General features: G+C 44.2%; 1 protein-coding gene across 5 annotated transcripts in view; it reads right to left on the bottom strand.

Annotated features, from left to right (window-relative positions):
* Positions 1 to 18,094, bottom strand: part of LOC141735819 (phospholipid-transporting ATPase ID-like) — a 91,735-nt gene that overhangs the window by 19,299 nt on the left and 54,342 nt on the right. For all 5 annotated transcript variants that reach the window (XM_074569093.1, XM_074569092.1, XM_074569091.1 and 2 more), the window contains 9 exons: positions 17,753 to 17,911; positions 16,697 to 16,785; positions 10,729 to 10,925; positions 9,350 to 9,558; positions 7,182 to 7,225; positions 5,437 to 5,602; positions 4,450 to 4,638; positions 3,475 to 3,590; positions 1,878 to 2,042 (listed from right to left, as the gene is read on the bottom strand). In XM_074569093.1, the coding sequence (XP_074425194.1) occupies positions 1,878 to 2,042; positions 3,475 to 3,590; positions 4,450 to 4,638; positions 5,437 to 5,602; positions 7,182 to 7,225; positions 9,350 to 9,558; positions 10,729 to 10,925; positions 16,697 to 16,785; positions 17,753 to 17,911 (1,334 nt within the window). The remainder of the gene's footprint in view (positions 1 to 1,877; positions 2,043 to 3,474; positions 3,591 to 4,449; positions 4,639 to 5,436; positions 5,603 to 7,181; positions 7,226 to 9,349; positions 9,559 to 10,728; positions 10,926 to 16,696; positions 16,786 to 17,752; positions 17,912 to 18,094) is intronic.

Genomic DNA, 18,094 nt, shown 5'->3' with positions numbered 1-18,094 from the left:
TGTCAAAGGAACATGAAGGTTTTGCTGCTAGCTCAGGTTTAGACAGCATCTGCTACCACCTACCTCTTGCTGTTGGGAGACTAAATGCAGCGGTTGGCTTTAAGCCCAAGATCCCTCTTGGCTTCCTGGGATATTCGTCATTCATCAGCTATGAGTGTTATCAATGTAGATAACAGCTCTGAGGGAACTTCTCTATAGGGTCTTTAAAACTGCACAATCCACGTTTTACAGCCGTAGTGCCTGGTCCAGCTAGCGAGACCTTAAATGCTTGCAGCATCCAAAGTCCCCTCCTGGGAGTACCTGCTGATCCTTGGTGACCTGACTCTGAGCTGGAAGCCTGAAGATGCACACTGATGTCAAATGTGCCCATGAACAGAGAACAAGGGCATGTGTTCCCCACAGCTGCATAAAGGCACAATAGTATTATTGACAGGCCTTTGCCTGTCTGCCCATGACCTGGTGTAAACAGCAGCTGGAGGGACAGTCATGATGCCTTCCTGATCATGGATTTACCTTAGTTTTTAGATAAAGCAATGATAAATAGTATTTTTACTACTCTTCACTGAATAAAACCATGTTCTGTCCCTATTCCCCCTTATTGTCCTTATATCCTTATTCCCCCTAAGGACCTTTATCAGAAGTCTGCCACACAGGGGGACTTCTGCTCTTGCCCATCAACCTGACTGTGATATTTGGCAGTCCTCTACATCTCCATGAGACTCTTCTGTTTTGTTGCTGACTCCGCCTCTCACATCCGTTCTCTGGGACAAACCAGGCTTTCCTGCACCCACCCTCTGTCTATCCCTCCAACGCCTTTGGGAAGTAAAGTCACTCCTGCACAGAGTACAAAGGAGAGGAAAGAGTGCTTTCTTCTGAGCCACGCTTCTTCCTGCTGTGAGCCCGTGACCTCTTCTCTACTCAAGCCATAAGCTTCATAAACCTTTCTTGCAAAGCATCTGGCTCCTTAACCTCCTAGACCTCCATCTCTCTCCTGCTTTGGACATGACCCAAGCAGAACTTGCACGGTCTGTTCTCTGCACTGGAGGATTAGCGTTTTTCCACAGCAGACCCAGAAGGGCAGTAGGCTCTGCTCCATGGGCTATGCAACTTGCAGAGGTCAGCAGCTCCTCAGCTGACGCTTGCTTCTTCCCAGCCCCTGCTGGCATCCTGAGTGTGCAGCTAATGGAAGGAGCAACCATGCGGTGAGGGTCCCAGGATTTCCGAGATTTCAGAAAAGCAGTGCTGCGAGTGCAAAAGCTGAGTTGCTTCCCCTCAGATCCCACACATCCTTTTCATTCATTATTCACGGCTCTAAAACACAGGCAGACCCCCCAGGGCATTCAAAAAACTGTAACAACACTCATGGAGAAAAGGATCACAGTTTAGCCCTATTTCAAATTGACACAAACATGTTCAAGGACATCATCTCCCCATCCTGCCCAGGGCTGCAAGAACAAAGAAGACACTCTTTGATATGGAGGGGCACTGGGGATTATTCACTGCCTACTGTTTCAAAGACAGGAAAATAAATAGACCAGCCATTTGCACATACAAAGGATAGCGATGAAATTTTTGTGTCCACATCATCTCCCTCAGGCTCTGGCATGTCACTTCATCATGAGAAAACTACTCTGACACCCACGTGAGTTAAAATAAAACCATTCCCCTGCACTGGTGGGTGACACCCCAGCTGTGGTCTCCTGATGGAGGTGCCAGTGAAAACCCAGGACTGCCGTATTCCTAACTGCTCCCGTCATACAACCCACTGAGATGTTTGCAAAGCAATGTTTACTGAAGTCACACTGAGCTGTTTATTGACAAACCACCAGCCTCACTGCCTCCCCCAGAGCTTGGCCCAGATTTCCTGAAACACCAACCATTAGGTCTTTTTCAATCTCTTCATATAACTCCGACAATTTTTCTTCCCGTCCTTCCAAGGCAGTGCTTGCTTCATGGTGACGCCTGATCCAGTCCTGAAAGTAATCTTCGTCCAGGTTTTTATAGGCCACCACGAGTGTCCTCAGAGCTTCACCAGCAAACTCCTGCGAGACAGGGGTGAGACAGAACAGGTCAAAAAAGAACACTCTGCTCACTTGGGCTTACAAAGGACCCTTGGAAAGCAAACAGCTATCTGTAGAAGCTTCTTGCTGCAGAGGAACAGTGAAAAAATCACATCTTAGACCACAAACCTCAGGGTACTTTTTAAAAATTAATTCCAGACCATTTTATCATTGCCATCCATGGTCCTTACAAAGAAGAAATTCAAAAAGGGCTTTCCTACTTTCCGTCTCTGAAGCTTGACGTTAACCAGGTAGTTGTTTCCCAGGTTTGTATTTCTCAACATAAGGTTCAGAACAGCGAGACCTGAATAAACACTGAACACAGACTTGAATTTTGGACCTGGGCTCAACATTTTTAGGGTGCAAATGCTGGCTGACATGCACAGTGTGAGCACACTCAGTCATGACACCTCAGCATGCCCTTGTAAGTGTGCTTTCTGCGGATGCATGATGGACGGTATGGATCTCAGTGTTTGGTGGGATAACAGAGATCTCGCTGTGAAAAGTGAGGTGTTCCCCCAGGCTTGAAGTAAAGGCGCATCAGGAACAGGCTACACCCACAGCTCTGCTCTGCCCTTTCCTTTGCCAACAGCTTTCTCTGTCTCCCCCAGGCAGTGAGCAAGATGTTTGTGCTATTGCACAGCCCCTCTGGCAAAACTTCCTGTTGTCTTGTGCTCTGCGCCGTACCAGCAGGATCTGGCATCACAGGGGGCAGCAAATATTGGCCGAAATATTTGCAAAGCACACATATTGTTACACACCAACAACCATATAAAAGGCCACAAGTTTGAGTGACACATTTTCCTTGCTGCCCAGTCAATATGCCCCCCTATAATCTAGAAGGGGAGGTGAATAGGTCCCAGCACCTGTTCAGTCCCTTCTGATTGGGACCTCTCGGATCACAGTCACTGCAGATCTGAATTGAATTCAAGAAGGTAAACAGTTCTGTGGCCCTTTATTGATTGACTGATTTTTTCTGATCCAGGGCATGCTTGAATGCATCAGGTGCCTGCGTTGCGGAGTAACAGCAGACCTGGATGGAAATTTAGTTGCCAAAACACAGATTGTGTAGTGCCATTTCAAGTGTTTCACCTCTTCTGCCTGCCTTCCAGCTCCTACTCCAGAGGAATACAAGGCTTCTGAATGTTCTGTATTGTATTTGCCATCTGTGTCCAGATGTCCTAGAGCAGTTCAAATGGCATCTGGTGCCCAATCTTAGGCAACTGATTTGAGACCTAAGGCTTTATAGATTAATTTCCCCCTCCATTCCTCACAAAAAAAAAAAATAATTAAAAAACTAGTACTTGAGTGCTGCTTATGAAACCTGATTTTTATCTCAGTACAAATACATTTCCATACCTGGAGAAAAGGAAACCACCAAATGTGGAGATGTTGTGCAGAAGGTAACACTTACATTCAGGTGTTCTGTGGTCTCCTCTTTGAGAGAGTCGCAGGATGAATGAAGCAGTTCATAAAGAATGGTGTCAGCCCCCTTGCAGTACAAAGTCAAGTCACCTTCTGGACTCCTCACTACAAGGAAGAAGAAGAGAAATTACAAAAATCCCAGACTGAGGCACTTGGAATTCACAGCATTTGCATGAAAACAAAGAAAGGCTTTTAGAGGTGTCCAAACTCTGCCAAGTGTCGGCAACCTCCCAGGAATCAAGACAAGCTTTGCTTAGAACAGAAGATAATGCAACTACTCTGTACATTAGAGGTAGCAGAACAAGGAACTGTACCCAGATTGCATTGGTCTGAGCAGATGTTCTGTTCAGCTACGTGGTTCCTACAGGCAACACTTCAGGCAGGACATCTGCATTCAAGTCATGAATAAGTTGTTCTTAGGGAACTGGTCCTGTTGTTCCTATTGCTCCCACCAGTAAAGGTACTACCGCTCTCTTACTATGGTTATGATATTCCAATTCCTGAAATATCTGAGGATATCGGAGGGTTAATGAAGGCTACATGAGGTTTCTTGAGTAATTTCTCCTTTTTCCTTTCAGGAAAGTGGACATCTTTACTCATCCTTGCATTCTCCTTCCCCACATCCTCAGATTTTGCTAGTAATTTTGAAGCTGATTAAAAGGAAAGCCTTTTTTGCACTGTCGTGAGAGAGGTAAGATATGCAAAAGGCTTAGCATCTTCAGGAGGCTGCTCCGTCATTGTGGTCCAGATGTTAAGATGTTCTGCCATCAGACCAAGTTAAGTATTTAGCACTGTTACTGTATAATTGAGAAGCCAAGGCAGCCCATCTCAAGCACTCAAATGTAAATGTTATTCAGAAGGCATTGCAAAGGAGGTCTCCTAGCAAAAGGCATCACAGCAGAATGAGGGCCAACTTTAGAGTCTAAAAAGTCAGGAAGGAAAGAAGGGAGCAAAGGGAACATACCAATAACAGACATTCGCTTGCGAACATTGTTGAAATCAAGAATAGCCAGGAGTTTGTAGACTTTTGTTTCTCCCATTTCCACAACAGTGATGGTCTCTGGTGTGCGAGCCCGGAACACAAATCCAAAGTTTCTGGCAGCAGTGACGAGGGCTCCCTCATCAGGAGATTGTGCCTGATACACCAATTTACCTGACATACAAGGGAAAAAGAGTAATGTGGCTTCTGCTTTGTTTCTGAGGCTAAACAAATACAAAATCAAAGACATTGTATAGCAGTTAACACTTTGCTTATCTGTCTGTCCCCAGAGATGCAGCACTAAAAGGCACCTTATGTCCACATGTCTCCATCAGGTCCCATCAACCCATCCTCCAGGCCAGTGCAAAATGCCCCCTAGACTCTTTTGGGGTCTTTTAGCACTCTCTTTGGAGTCCAATACATCTCATTGACAGGACAGCTTCCTTGGGTTTAACCCCTTCTGGTTACATCTGCACATATTTTTCTCATCAGTATTTTCACCTTATATGTGTAAACTAATGGTTCAAGCCTTCAAAGCACAGTTTTCACCCTGTCTGGGATTTGGGGAGACTGACCCAGTACCTGCAGGAACATTGAGTGAGTGGAGCTAATGAGCCTCCAGTGGATAGGTGCTCTATGCTCTTTGCTTTACAGGACGTGGTGCAGAGTAGAGAAAGAGTGGGGGAACCCATCTGCCACCTCAGGGAAGCTCTGGCACCTGTAATTTCCGCACTCCAGAAATGTGGTGTTTGCAGTATTGTCAGCTCCACCACAGGAACACAGAGGGAGTGGAGGCCCTGGTCCTTTCTCTTCCAATGTGGCATCTCCAAAGGCAGTGATTTATGTGCAGCCATATACTACAGAAAATCACCAGGGAGACAAAAGGACCAGTAACAGCTTCTGTGGAGAGAAGACATGCTGTGGTGCAGGGTGAACATAACAGCTCAGTTTGATGCCTTCAACAGTCCTCACCTTCCTTCTTCTCTTCTGGCATCACTGTGTGACAAAGTGAGAGGAGCCGGAAGAACCTGTGCGTCGGGACATCACCCAGCTTCACAGCTTCCACCAGGCTATGGTCATAGAAGGCAAACTTTGGGTCGGCTAACTGGTTGTATGAGAAATCAACCTTCTCTGTGTTCTGCAAAAATATGGTTTGGTGTTAGTTATGGAGCTCTCACATTGTCCCATCGCAGTCCCCCCTCTCTTCCTTACAAAGGGCTTTCTCCTGCAGGGCTGTTCATGACAGAGACTGATGACTCTAAGTGGGAAGTCGTGAAACCTACTGAATCACAGGAGAGGACAGACACTTGAGGTGCCTTTCAAAGCAGAACTCAGTGTGAGAAGGTGGTTAGCTAAAGATGCCTCTCTGTGCGATGGCAAATTCTCCTACAGGATCCCAGCCTCAGGATTTCTATAGCAAAGAAATGCCTGCCTTCAACACATGCCTGCTGGGTGGCATCATGCTCCTGATTTCGGTGTCTGTCTGTGACAGGAGAACGTGGAAGTCCAATTTAAAACAATTCAAAAGGCCGTGTTCTCCACCTTTTTCTCCCAAAGCAAGAAAAAATCCTGATATGGAAAGAGATGACAGACAAATGATGTAAAGGTTCAGCTCCACAGGCACTGCCCCTTTGGTCTAAAAACAAGGAGCCCCAAGCAGAGGGGAACACAGTGGAGAAATGGCCAGAAGATCACAGCATGATGTGTCACGGAGGAATGCACCACTGTGCCTGCCCGGGACAATTCCAACTCCCACCCCATCCCCAGTGAGCTCAGAGTTTCCAGGATGGGAGTCATCCTCTTGACCTCTGCAAGCTGACATTTCGTGCTTACTGCAAGAGCGCAGGCCCACCCCCACACACACACCCTCATCTGCGCAGCGAGGTCCAGGCTCTGCAACACCGTGGGTGTGTGGGCAGCAGCCTTTTGACCCGCAGGACCCTGCTCCGGCGAGTACCATGGGCAGGAGGAGCTGCTGGGCAGACAGTTGGCAGGAGAACAGCATGTGTCCCTGAGCAAGTCCGCCCTTTGCGTTTTGCTGCCTGAGCAAAGTCAGTCTGGAGGCACAGCACTCGGCACAAATAGCCAATTTCAGTGGGTAATTTAAGTTTCAAATGGCCTGGAAATGAATCACTGGAACGAGGAGTGGGATTTTCATCATCATCTTGCTTGGATTACTGCATGCAGTTTTCAGACATTTTAGGCAGTGAAATCCAAAACATGTGGGTTTGTGCTAGTGAGCCGAGGCTAGAGAGATATGGAGAAGTTACCCATTTTCAGACTTTCCGTTGTCCAGGCATTAGAGAAATTTGAGAGTGACCTTGTTGTTGATATGAACTGAACTCACTGATTCCCCGCCAAAGCTTTAATTAACTGCCAAGGATAATAAAATTCACTAATGACCAAGTTTCCAATAAATCCTAATGGCCAAGTATTCAAGAGGAGCTGTGTGTGCACTAGGATGTCAGGTGAAGCTGAGGGAACAGTGTCCACTAAAGCTACCTGACCTGCAGGTTTCAACCAGGCTTACTGGGAGGCAATGCAACTCTGTTGATCTTCTCACATCTGCGAGAACACACATCCCTTTTGTTTGGGTCAAGAGCAACATACCTTGCAGGGTCAAGAGCATGAGCTCTGCCTGGGTGGGTTGTGTGCACTAGCACCTATGCAGGCGGGTTCACAAAAAACACAGATCCTGCTAGCACTTGGGCACTTACCTCGTTTATTTCTATCCTTTGCCCAGACATATCATACACATCACCTGCAAGCAAGAAAGACTGAGGTTATAGCCACAAACTCTGGATAAGTGCAGTCTCTGAGCTTCTCTACCAAAAAATTTGTTAAAGTATTTTGAAGCTAGTAGCCGGTTAAAATGTTTCAGTAAGCATAAATATCTTGACATGAGTACTGGAGACTGATGATTAATATCAATCAGTTTCTATGTTGATCCATGACAAAATCCAGAGACTGACAGATACTTGAAACACAAAGCAGTTACCATAAAAATGACTGGCATTTGAGTGAAGACATGACTCAAGGTGAACCCAGAAAGGACATAGAGCTAGGTAGGAAATGAGGGTGCTTTCAGGGGATGGCTTCTCTTGTACCTTCCCTTTGGAATCTGAGACAAAATCCAGCTCCTGGGTCATATTGGGTTTGCAATAGTCCCTGAACAACCACAGAGAAGGAATTGTCAAAGCCCATTCTTCCCACATCTAGGTAGCAAGGTTGCTCCATTCATTTTCCCTGAAATGATGATCTGGTCATAGAAATGGAAGACATCTCATCTCAAGGAAACACTATTGAAACTTCTTCTGCCTGAAGAAAATTTCGGTTGGAAGATCTGAACTGTGCCCAGCCCAACCAGATTCAACACGTCATTGAAATAAGCTTGAAATACAGTGAACTACATGAATAATAGATCCATACCTCCACCAGCAACCTCAACCGTGACCACAGTCAATTGTGGGTATTGGTATTTCTTCACCAGAGCCCTGAGGGCATAGAAAAAACTCAGAAGCCATGTCTCCTGAGAAGTGCACATCAGTTGCTCCCCCGGGAACTGTAACTGAGAGGCTTTTAGACACCTCCTTCCCAATGGGAAGCCTAAAACTCCAGAGTTCCCTCCCTGGCAGCAGAACTAATCCATCCTTTCTGGCATGGCTTTCCCAAATGCCCCGAGCAGTAAATCCAAAGTAATATATTCTGGGAAAGTAGATAAGCATTTAGAAAACTATAGGCAATAAACTCTCTGCCTTCTTTCTGCATATTTCCCATTCATTTCTTGAACCCACATTCTATGTCTATGTTTAATGGTGACATCCACTTTGGAAAAGTCAACTGCAGGACACATGAATGAACAGACTGAATATTTTTCAAACTCCTTAGCAGCACTAAGGTTGGCTAGCATAGTTGCACCGTTTAAGATATGGTGGTCTCCAACTACAGGAAAAAAAAAAAACTTTTATTAGGCCAGCTAGTAGCACTGAGAAAAAAGACAAGTTTTCTGACACAGGCAAACCAAGCTTCAATCTACCAATAAGCAGTGACTAATTTCCCTGGGGGAATCTAATGATGTTAATCAATTAGTCAGTTTGTGAATTGTTAGCACCTCTTGAGCAGTATGAAGAAAACTGCCATACAACGACTGAGACTTTTAAGTCAATGACTGTTAGGATCTAACAGAGCTAACAACTTTTCTTTCCATTTTTTGCAACTCCCTACAAACTTTTCTCTCTTCTGGTACGTGCAGTATGTCAGGGCCACAGACAAATAACCAAGCCATTGACTAGTTGTGGACTGAAGGTTAAGCTACCTGAACAGGATATGGAAAACTGCTGCTCATGACATGAGAAATTGCTGAATGTGAGAAACAGTGGTATGAAAAGCTGGCAAAATTTGCAGATAACACCCTGAGGGATGGATGATTTCACAAGTGGTTAAGAGAGAGTTAGTTATGTGAGTTATGTGTAATGTTTTGCAGGGTTAGCAACACCCGGGTAACCATGTCAATAATACCTTAAAAGGCTGAGATTACCTAGTCAGTGATATCAGAAAAAAAAAAAAAAGAGTACAGATGTAGTAAAACTGGGATGACCAATGAGGAAAAAGTAATAAGGTGCAGGTTCTTTAGTTGGGACAATACTGTGTCAGAAAAGCGGAGGTAAAAGGGTAGCAAAAAGGGGAAACAACGGAAAGGCAAATGATACTAAGGTATTCAAGTGATGTAATCAGGGCTGTCCAGACATCCCTGATGGGCAGCCCTGCAGTTGATCACTCCAGCTTCTTACAAGACACTCTCTTCTGGATGTCACATTTGGTCTCTGTGGACCAAGAGGCACATACTAGAATAAAACCTGGAGATTAAGACAAATGGATAACATACCATAGGATTTGCCATTGATGGAGCACTTGTTGAAACACATGATGTTCTGAGTGAGAGTTCCTGTTTTGTCTGAGAAGATGTACTTGATCTGCCCCAGCTCTTCATTGAGAGTAGTGGTACGGGCCTGAGCTGGCGTGTCATTCAGTGGATAATACATTTTGCGGTCCCAGTCAATGTAGAAACTGTTACCCAAGCGTATAATCTCTACACTGGAATAAAAGAAGGTGATGGAATATTCATTAGTTTAAAGGGACAAGATCTTTGTCTTCAGCATCACCATTAGCGATTGCAATTAGAAGAAACTGAAAGGTAATGACAGGGTGTACTCATCAGGTTGTCCTCAAATGGCCTGTACTAAGCAATGCTGAAGCAAGTCCCACTGAAGTGATGTTAGGTTTATAGCAAATTCCTTTCCTTTATTTATAAAACAACGACTTATAAATGCATTTGAAAAGTTTCAGAAGTTTTCAGACTGAAAAGCAAGGCAGGAGCAGTGGGTTTCACTTGGTGCAGTTTGAGGAGTGGTGCTCAGAGAGGGAAGGTTTCCAGCAGGGTTTGGGCTGGGCTGAGCCCAGTGCCAGGGGATGAGCACAGCCACGGCTGAAACTACTCAGAGGTCCACAACAAGCGAGTCATTGTGCAACTCAATCCAACCAAGGAGCCTTATCAGCTGGCAGACAACATGAATTTCCACTTTGCTGCTGGTGTGACATGCTGGGTGGGAATGGGATGAATTCCTCATATTCACCAACACAAAAGAGGGTCTCAGTAGCAAAGCTGCCCTAAGACTTAGGTCCAATGATAAAACTACACAGGCCTACTCAATCTACAGCCCAACCTCAGGGTTTTGAGAGCATTGCAGATGTGTTGCCTACCCTCTACCACTGCTTACCTATTGCAATAACCAACATAGCCCTACGTTCTCTGGCAAGTGGTGACACTCACTATGCTCATATAGCACGAAGTACTATGGATCCTCAACCTGATTACACCTACTTACCTGGCAATCTGCTCCTCACCTGAGCCCTAGAGCCACCTCAAAGCATGTGCCATTCGTTTTGTTTGATGGGCAGTGCAAGTGGGAGAGAGCAAGACACTACCAGTAACAGGCTTCCAGTCCCAGTCCTATGGCATCCTACACCTAGAGCTTCCCTTTAACTGCAATATCATCTTTTCCTCTTCCAGGGCTCTCTGCTGCCCCCTGCTCCAACCCTGACAAAGACCTCCAAAACCAGCAGCAAGAAGAAAAGCATCACTGTGATCATGTGCAATTGTCCACAATGGGGTTGCATTTGTGTCTAGGGAAAATGCTACTCTCAGCTAAGGCAAAAACTAGATGTCTCCTCAAATGAAATATGAAAGGAGGTTCTGGCACATACCTGACGTAGAGCGAAATTGGCACCACCGTATTTAGAATGATCACATATGACCAGAACATGAGGAAGCCGGAGTAGGAGGCAGAGTTGACACCTTCTGCCCAGGGCAGATAGACTTGGAAGTAGTAGCCTTTATCATACTCCCAGATGCCATTGCCAATGGCTAGGATCAGACACATCAGTCCTAAAAATGCAAAGATCTGAAAAAAACCCACAAAAAAACCCCAAAGATATGCATTTTAGAAACAAGGAATTTATTACGTACAGGTTAATCAGAACACCCTAATGAAATTGGGTTGGACAGCCTGAATCACATGGAAAGTTTGGTAGGGGTGAAGGTGGAAAACCAGCAAAGTCATGACACTTATACCTCAAGGGCAAAGCTACACAGTGCAGAGTCTGGCAATTTGGAATCACAAGACTTCAAGCGGCTCAGGAATCAAGACCAAACACCTAAACCAGGGTGCTCATGGGCAGCTGGCTGCAGAATATCAAATCTCGTTAGAGGTGAGTTGAGCTGCGGGTCCTCAAACATCAGGCGCTGCACGTGGGAACAGAAACTGCCTGGAGAACTTTACCTGGCCATTTGGTGGATATATCATAGTTTTCCTCAACATTTCTGAAAAACTACTAAAGATAATTTGTAACACACGAAATCCAGCGCTGTGCAGGTTGGAATTCAGCACTGGATATCATGCTGATGGTTAAAGCAGAGTTAATTACTGACTCAGAACTAATGGTTGCCTTGGTACCTGCTATCAATCTGATTACATTTCCTTTGAGCAAACAGAAAGCAACATTAATCAATGACGTGTATCCTTGGACTTTAGAGAAGCCTAAATCAACCAGGGGAACAGCAACTGGGAAGAGAATTTCAAAGTGGGACACCTTGGTGGAAACTGGGACTTGCTCAGGAACACCATTTAATAGACACAAAACCATCACATAGGGCATAAAGCATTTTTGACTAAAAGAAGGCAAGAACCTAGCAATACAATTATTTGGAAAAGAACAGAAAAAGAAGGGGAAGAAAAGAAGTTAACAGAAATTAATATAAACTGCAAGAAATTATAGAGCTATGAATAACTAACATTCATATAAAATATCAAGAGAAGAAAACAGTAAAGTCATAAACAGGTGTAGAAAAAGCAGACATGTTCAACAGACAGTCCTCCATGAAAGAAGGAGGACGGAAGCAGAAGGAAGTATCTATACCGTATGTTGTAGCAGATGGAAAAGACAGATTACCTTCTGTGACAAGGAACACTATGTGGCTCTATCTGTAATAATCAGCATTTTCAATCCAGTGGGTCCAGGTAATTTAAAGATGAAAGCTTAGAGGGACTAGCTGAGAAATTCTCCCAACTAGTAAGGTTAATTTTTAACAATGCTTTGAAAACTGGGAAGCTCCACCATACGGAAAATCGGCTAACATAGTTCCAATATTTGAAAGGTAGAAATAGTGATCAAGGAAAAGACAAAATGAAGTTAGCTTGACATCCTTCCTGGACAAATGATAATAAACCCAGTTCTGTTGATATGAACTTCTCCAAATATGTCACTTCTCCAAAAATATGAAGATACGGAATCAACAAGCTGCACAAGGGAGCAATTACAAATCATCTTTTGCAAGTATAATCATTAGGGAGAAAATATCAGTAAGATGGGCCATTATGTATAAAGCCACCCAGTAAGAATCACATTAAAACAGTAATCAACCTTTTTAGAAAACAGAAATTGAGGTGCAAAGAGAAACATTGCTGGTAAAGCTGGTATTTGTATTGCTGAGGTAATCTATGAGAGGAAGAAGGATACTTTTATGGAGTGACTTGAATCACTTGGTGAAAAGTGCACGTCTGACCAATTCAAGTTTTAATAGCAAGAAGCTGCTAAAAAGGGACTGCAGTAAGTAAAGGTGCTGGGATGAGTTTCAGGGGATATGTTTATTTCCCACATCAGGAGTAATTTTTCTGTTTAACCGTGGGAGGCCAAATAAATTACTCCACTTGTGAAAAGGAGACAATATTGCTTGCAGTTAAGGAATGTGTTTTTAAACCTCTGTGACCAGCAGGAAAAGCAGACTTCAATTTCTGCTGTTGAATCATCAGGACTTAAAGATATATGAGAGGCACGATCCAGGTCCAGGTAATGTCCTTTATTAAACCAATAGACATGGATGGATAAAATAGACAAGCCTGTCTATTTTTATAGATATTTCTTTTGGTCAAATAGAGGATATTGCTCCTCTCTGCAGACCTTGTCTGTTGTAAAATAAATGAATTAGAAGAGCCAGCTGGATCCTCTGTCTTATCACTGTGCTCCTCTATCTTATCACTGTACCCTGAATGTTTCCTCACTGCCTGACAGGTTAAAAATTGTCAGTTTGTACAATATCACAATCCATGCAGGAAATTCAACGTATGATTCAGCAACAGAAATAGACACGGGGCAAGACAGCAGCTGAACTTTCACATATAGGGATGGGGAGTTGATCGTCCCCCTGTACTCAGCACTGGTGAGGCCCCACCTCAAGTACTGTGTCCAGTTTTGGGCCCCTCACTACAAGAAAGACATTGAGGTGCTGGAGCGGGTCCAGAGAAGGGCAACGAAGCTGGTGAGGGCTCTGGAGCACAAGTTTTATGAGGAACGGCTGAGGGAGCTGGGGTTGTTCAGCCTGGAGAAAAGGAGGCTGAGGGGAGACCTTATCGCTCTCTACAACTGCCTGAAAGGAGGGTGTAGCGAGGTGGGGGTCAGTCTCTTCTCCCAATGAAAAAGTGATAGGACAAGAGGAGATGGCCTCAAGTTGCATCAGGGGAGGTTTACATTGGGTATTAGGAAAAAAATTCTTCACTGAAAGGATTGTCAAGCATTGGAACAGGCTGCCCAGGGAAGTGGTGGAATCCCCATCCCTGGAGGTATTTAAACGATGTGTGGATGTAGTGCTGAGGGACACGGTTTAGTGGTGGACTTGGCAGTGTTCGGTTTACGTTTAGACTTGGTGATCTTAAAGGTCTTTTCTGATCTAAATGATTCTCTGATTTTGTATCACAGCAGCTCTTGTCTACGACTGCAGCAGCGTTATGTACATCTTGCTTTTTGTGCATGTTGCATGTCAATGCTCTTGTCCCTAACAGCTCCACCTGTGTCCAATACTCGTGCTTACACAAAGTTCACTAACATGCTCTTTGCTTTGAGATAAATGCAGAAGACCAAGCCGTTATCAGCGGCCTGGGAGATTAATTTCTGTCAGAGAAACAACTGTGTGTGGGTCATTGTAATCGTAACCACAGCTCTGCAAGAGAAGGACGTGAAAAAAATCCTGATTGTAGGTTTGTGCATGCTCATGGGGCTTCCCACCATGAACTTCCTCCTTCCCTGGGTCCTGCCCATGCACTGCCTGGGTGAGACATCCTCTGCAGGGCTGGGTAGGACTTCTATAAAGAGGAGGTGACTTCTGACAAACATTTCCTGTTGGACTGGGAATTCAAACTGTCTCCGTTTCCTTATTGGCACTTTGAGTTCTGCTTAAGGATTTGAAGCAATAAGTTGTTTAAGAGGTGGAGGTGACGGCCCTGTTTCTCTGAAAACATGCTTCCCCAAACCTGCTAAAAAGCAAGTTTTGGAGGAAAAAGCCTTCCTGGAGCTGGTCGGTGTGTCCCCAGCGGAGGAACATTCACTTCTCTCTCAGATCACTGAGAAGCACTTCCAAATGTGAAAAAAACAGCTATGGTTGCCATCTGGAAAGGTTCATTCCTGATTAACCCTTGTTGGGACACACTGGGGCAGCATTTAACCAGGATATTGGCAAGCCCTGCTTAAACACCGCTTTGCGCCTGGGAATTTTTATGGACAATTAAACAAAAAATAGCTTTGCCAGTGTTAACATGGAACAAGTTTCATTACACTTAAAATGAGCTATTTATAGCAAGCCGTGGCTGCTTTGTATTTCCAAACTCAAGAGCACAATATGCTGCCACATTTTATGACTGCGCTTTGTAACCTTCGGCCACCCAGTGAGCTGGAAGGACCTGATGCCACATCCCTTGGGCGTGCAAAGAGCCTGGTGCTTAGGGTAGGACAGAGCTTTACTTAGACACCAAAATGTTAGGTGCCTTAAAAATGTGTGAAGGAGAAAAACACACCCTTGGCTCCGTCAGCCCCCAAAGAACCCAGGCAGTGGCTGATGCAATCAACTGCAACTTGCTCAGTTTTTTAAAACAGAGCCAGGAGGTAAATTCATCGTGTTCGCATTCATGAAGAGAGGCCAAACAGACTGAAAGCTCTGGGTGGGACCCTTGACTTGTGAAAGGAGGTTTGGCAACCTTAATTCAATGCTAAATTCTGAATTCCCTGTTCAGTTTTTCTCCTGCGTTTTTGTGCCCTGTGGATCCCCCCACAGCCCTGCCCCACAGCCCGTCCTCCGTTCCAGGTGAAACACAGCAGAACACCTAAGAAAATGTTAATTTTTTCAAATGCTTGCAAAATTTTGGATGTAAGAGACCCAGACTTTGCTTGATTTTGCTGTCCTGTTAAGTGCAAGGGAAGAAAACACTGAGGAAAACAAGCTGATGATGGTAATCAAGATTTTCACTCGGTGGAGACTGGTCTAAAGTGTAATCTTACTGCAGTCAACAGTTTGTTCTTACAGTACGTGGAGCAAGGACTCAAGAGGGCTTGAAGATGACTGTGGAGTGCCTCTCTGTGCTTCTCTGCTGGGCTTTACAGCAAATGCACACACACAGATATTCAAGTCACTGCTTCACAGCTCTGGGAGTCGAGGTGACCGCTGCTGCTTTGGTACTATTTGAGTCTTACAGAGGCACAACCTGCTGTGTCACAGCTCTCATCCATGGGTCCATCTAAAGGGCTTTCAGGGTCCTGAGAAATAAGCAGGAGGAGGGGGTCTGGGATGGAGCGGCGAGCCTGGAGATGTTTATGCTGTCAGACCCAGGGCTGAGGAGACGTAAAGTCAGGCAGGACAGTGAGAGCTCAGGGCAGCCTTGCTGGTATCAGACACCTTAAGCTTTGTCTTCCTCAGGGCTTGCTCCAGGAATGGATCCAGACTGTCAGGTTGGGCTGGAGAGCAAGGGCAGGAGGGAAGAAGAGGAAACAGTGGCCACCAGACCTTCCCAGTGTCACAAACGGAAAGTGGTGGTGTGCACAAAAAAGCATGAAAAAGGCATTTCCTTGCATCCAAAGGAAAATAAAAGCCTAAAACTAAAGAGCTTTTCTTCAAACAACATCAAGTAAAGCGGTGTTATGGTGCATGTCTTCCTTCCCTGAGCAGCTTTGAACTCAAGCGGTAAAATCTTGGGAGAGTCTCCATAAAAGAATCACTACCTCCGCCTGGAAATGTTTGCCATTTGTTAAAACCACTGACAAGCTTAAACCTCAAATCAGGTCTGTTTTCTAATTTGAGGAGAGTGCCTGCTGTATAAGATTAGTGTTCTCAAATTTCCCAGCTGCTAAAAACACCAGTTTCTGAGTATTAATGAGACCATGTCTAACATTTTACCCTAATGTGTTAAGTCAGAAGCTGGCATCTTGTAAATTAAAAAAATCAATTACCAAGTCCTGTGCAGCTATCACCAAAGATGCCAAGAAATTAGAAAGAAAAGGGAGAACCGGTAATGTTTATTTAAATAGAAAATGACAAAATTACTAGGGCAAAAAAGGCATTTGCGGGCTTCAAAGTGATTCTCACAAAAAAAAATAATATGCAGAGCAAGGGAGAGCAGAGCAAATTAAAAGCTCGGAAGAAAGGTCCTTAACACTGTCAATGTTATGGCCTTGCTTTGCAAATGGGCTGGCAGAGGCGCTGCAGAACTCAAGCTGCTCATAAATTATTATATCATTTTGCTTTTTATCATTAGTCCCTTCAGATATTCCCTTATTTGTGTGGACAAAGAGGTGGAGCATCTGGAAATGATGAATACATCTGAAGAAATGAAGCTACATTAATCAGACTTACCACCAACACAAGGACATTCATAAGCCGATCAATGCTCGTCCGTTTAAAAGTTGTTTTTCCGCTGTTCTGCATTAATTTTGTGTCTGGCCCTGGAGATGAAACACACTCATGAATTTTAGCAATAAAGTTTAGCCGTTCTAAAGCACAATCCTTCGGAGGCCCTGCTGTGCTTTACAACATAAATACCCATCGCAGCTTTCTTGAAGGCAGGTACATACAGTTTACGGTGCCAGTGGGAAACTTAGGCCGAAAAAGGTTAAGTCACTTGTCTTAGATTATATGGAGGGAGTCACAGAAAGTCATTAATTCTAAATTTTGATCCTGCGCTCTTCTTTGAACTCCCTTTCAGGTTTAATTACTTTTCACAGAATACCTGATACTGCTTTGTTATTAGTGACAAGTTATACATCATCTCACATGTCTACAGCAGTGTGGAAACAATAGCAGGTCTATGCTCATAAAAAGCATAAATCTAACAGTCTACAATAATATTATCAATTACCCTGATATCCCAATATGGATTAAAATTGCATAGAAATGATGTGGAATTTGTAATTGAATACACTAAGGAGTGAAAGAATTTGAACAAGCCTGGTGAGAGAAAGACTCCAATTGACCCAGTGTGCGCCAGTAAAGGCAGATTTAATTCAGCTTTAATTCTTAAACAGATTTAATTCTTATAGTCTTTCTTATTGGTTGATCAAGACTACTGTCATGTACTTTGCTGCACGCATTTCTGAAATAAAAGACTACCTCTGCTTACTAAAGCACTTAATCAAGATGGAATTGGATGCTGTAATGTAGCATTTGCAATCCAGTTTTCTCTTATGGACCACTATAAAAAAATCTCAGAGTAAAATCCCCTGTTATATGCATAATTTCTAGCCTATACTTAAGACCAGGGATGTCATGTATTTTTTTGCCTTTGTTCTTGTACTTGGTAGAAACGAATTTTGCAAAGAGAAAGTTTCTTGGTTGCTTTGTGCGTAATGGGTGTGATGTACTTCCACGCTAGTGCTGCTGTGCTCTGCAATTCACGACATTTTTTCTACCTACCAGCATAAATAACGAGACCAAAGCACCACTCTGTGTTCCTAATCGTACAGCCCCTCAGCAACATCTTCTCATTGTCCAGGGCATACTTCTCTCCTCGAAGAGTAAGAGTTCCTGTGAACTTATCCAGTTTGTTATTTGGTGCCTCACATTTGACTTCACCTGTAAAAGGAAGGTAAAAACAAAAAGATGGTGGAAATCTTGGCCCAGAAATATGTGTCAATACTGCATTCTCAGCTGTTCTCCAGAATATGGGGAATACGTAGCACTGTAGCTGCACTCCACTCCTGGCCCTATCATTCCCATCCTGTTTCATACATTTACTGGTGTTTTGCTCCTTACCCA

This window comes from Larus michahellis, chromosome Z (genome assembly GCF_964199755.1).
Source record: "Larus michahellis chromosome Z, bLarMic1.1, whole genome shotgun sequence".
NCBI classification, from domain to species: domain Eukaryota; kingdom Metazoa; phylum Chordata; class Aves; order Charadriiformes; family Laridae; genus Larus; species Larus michahellis.
The sequence above is the reverse complement of the archived record's forward strand: the minus strand, read 5'-3'. Positions and strand labels throughout refer to the sequence as shown.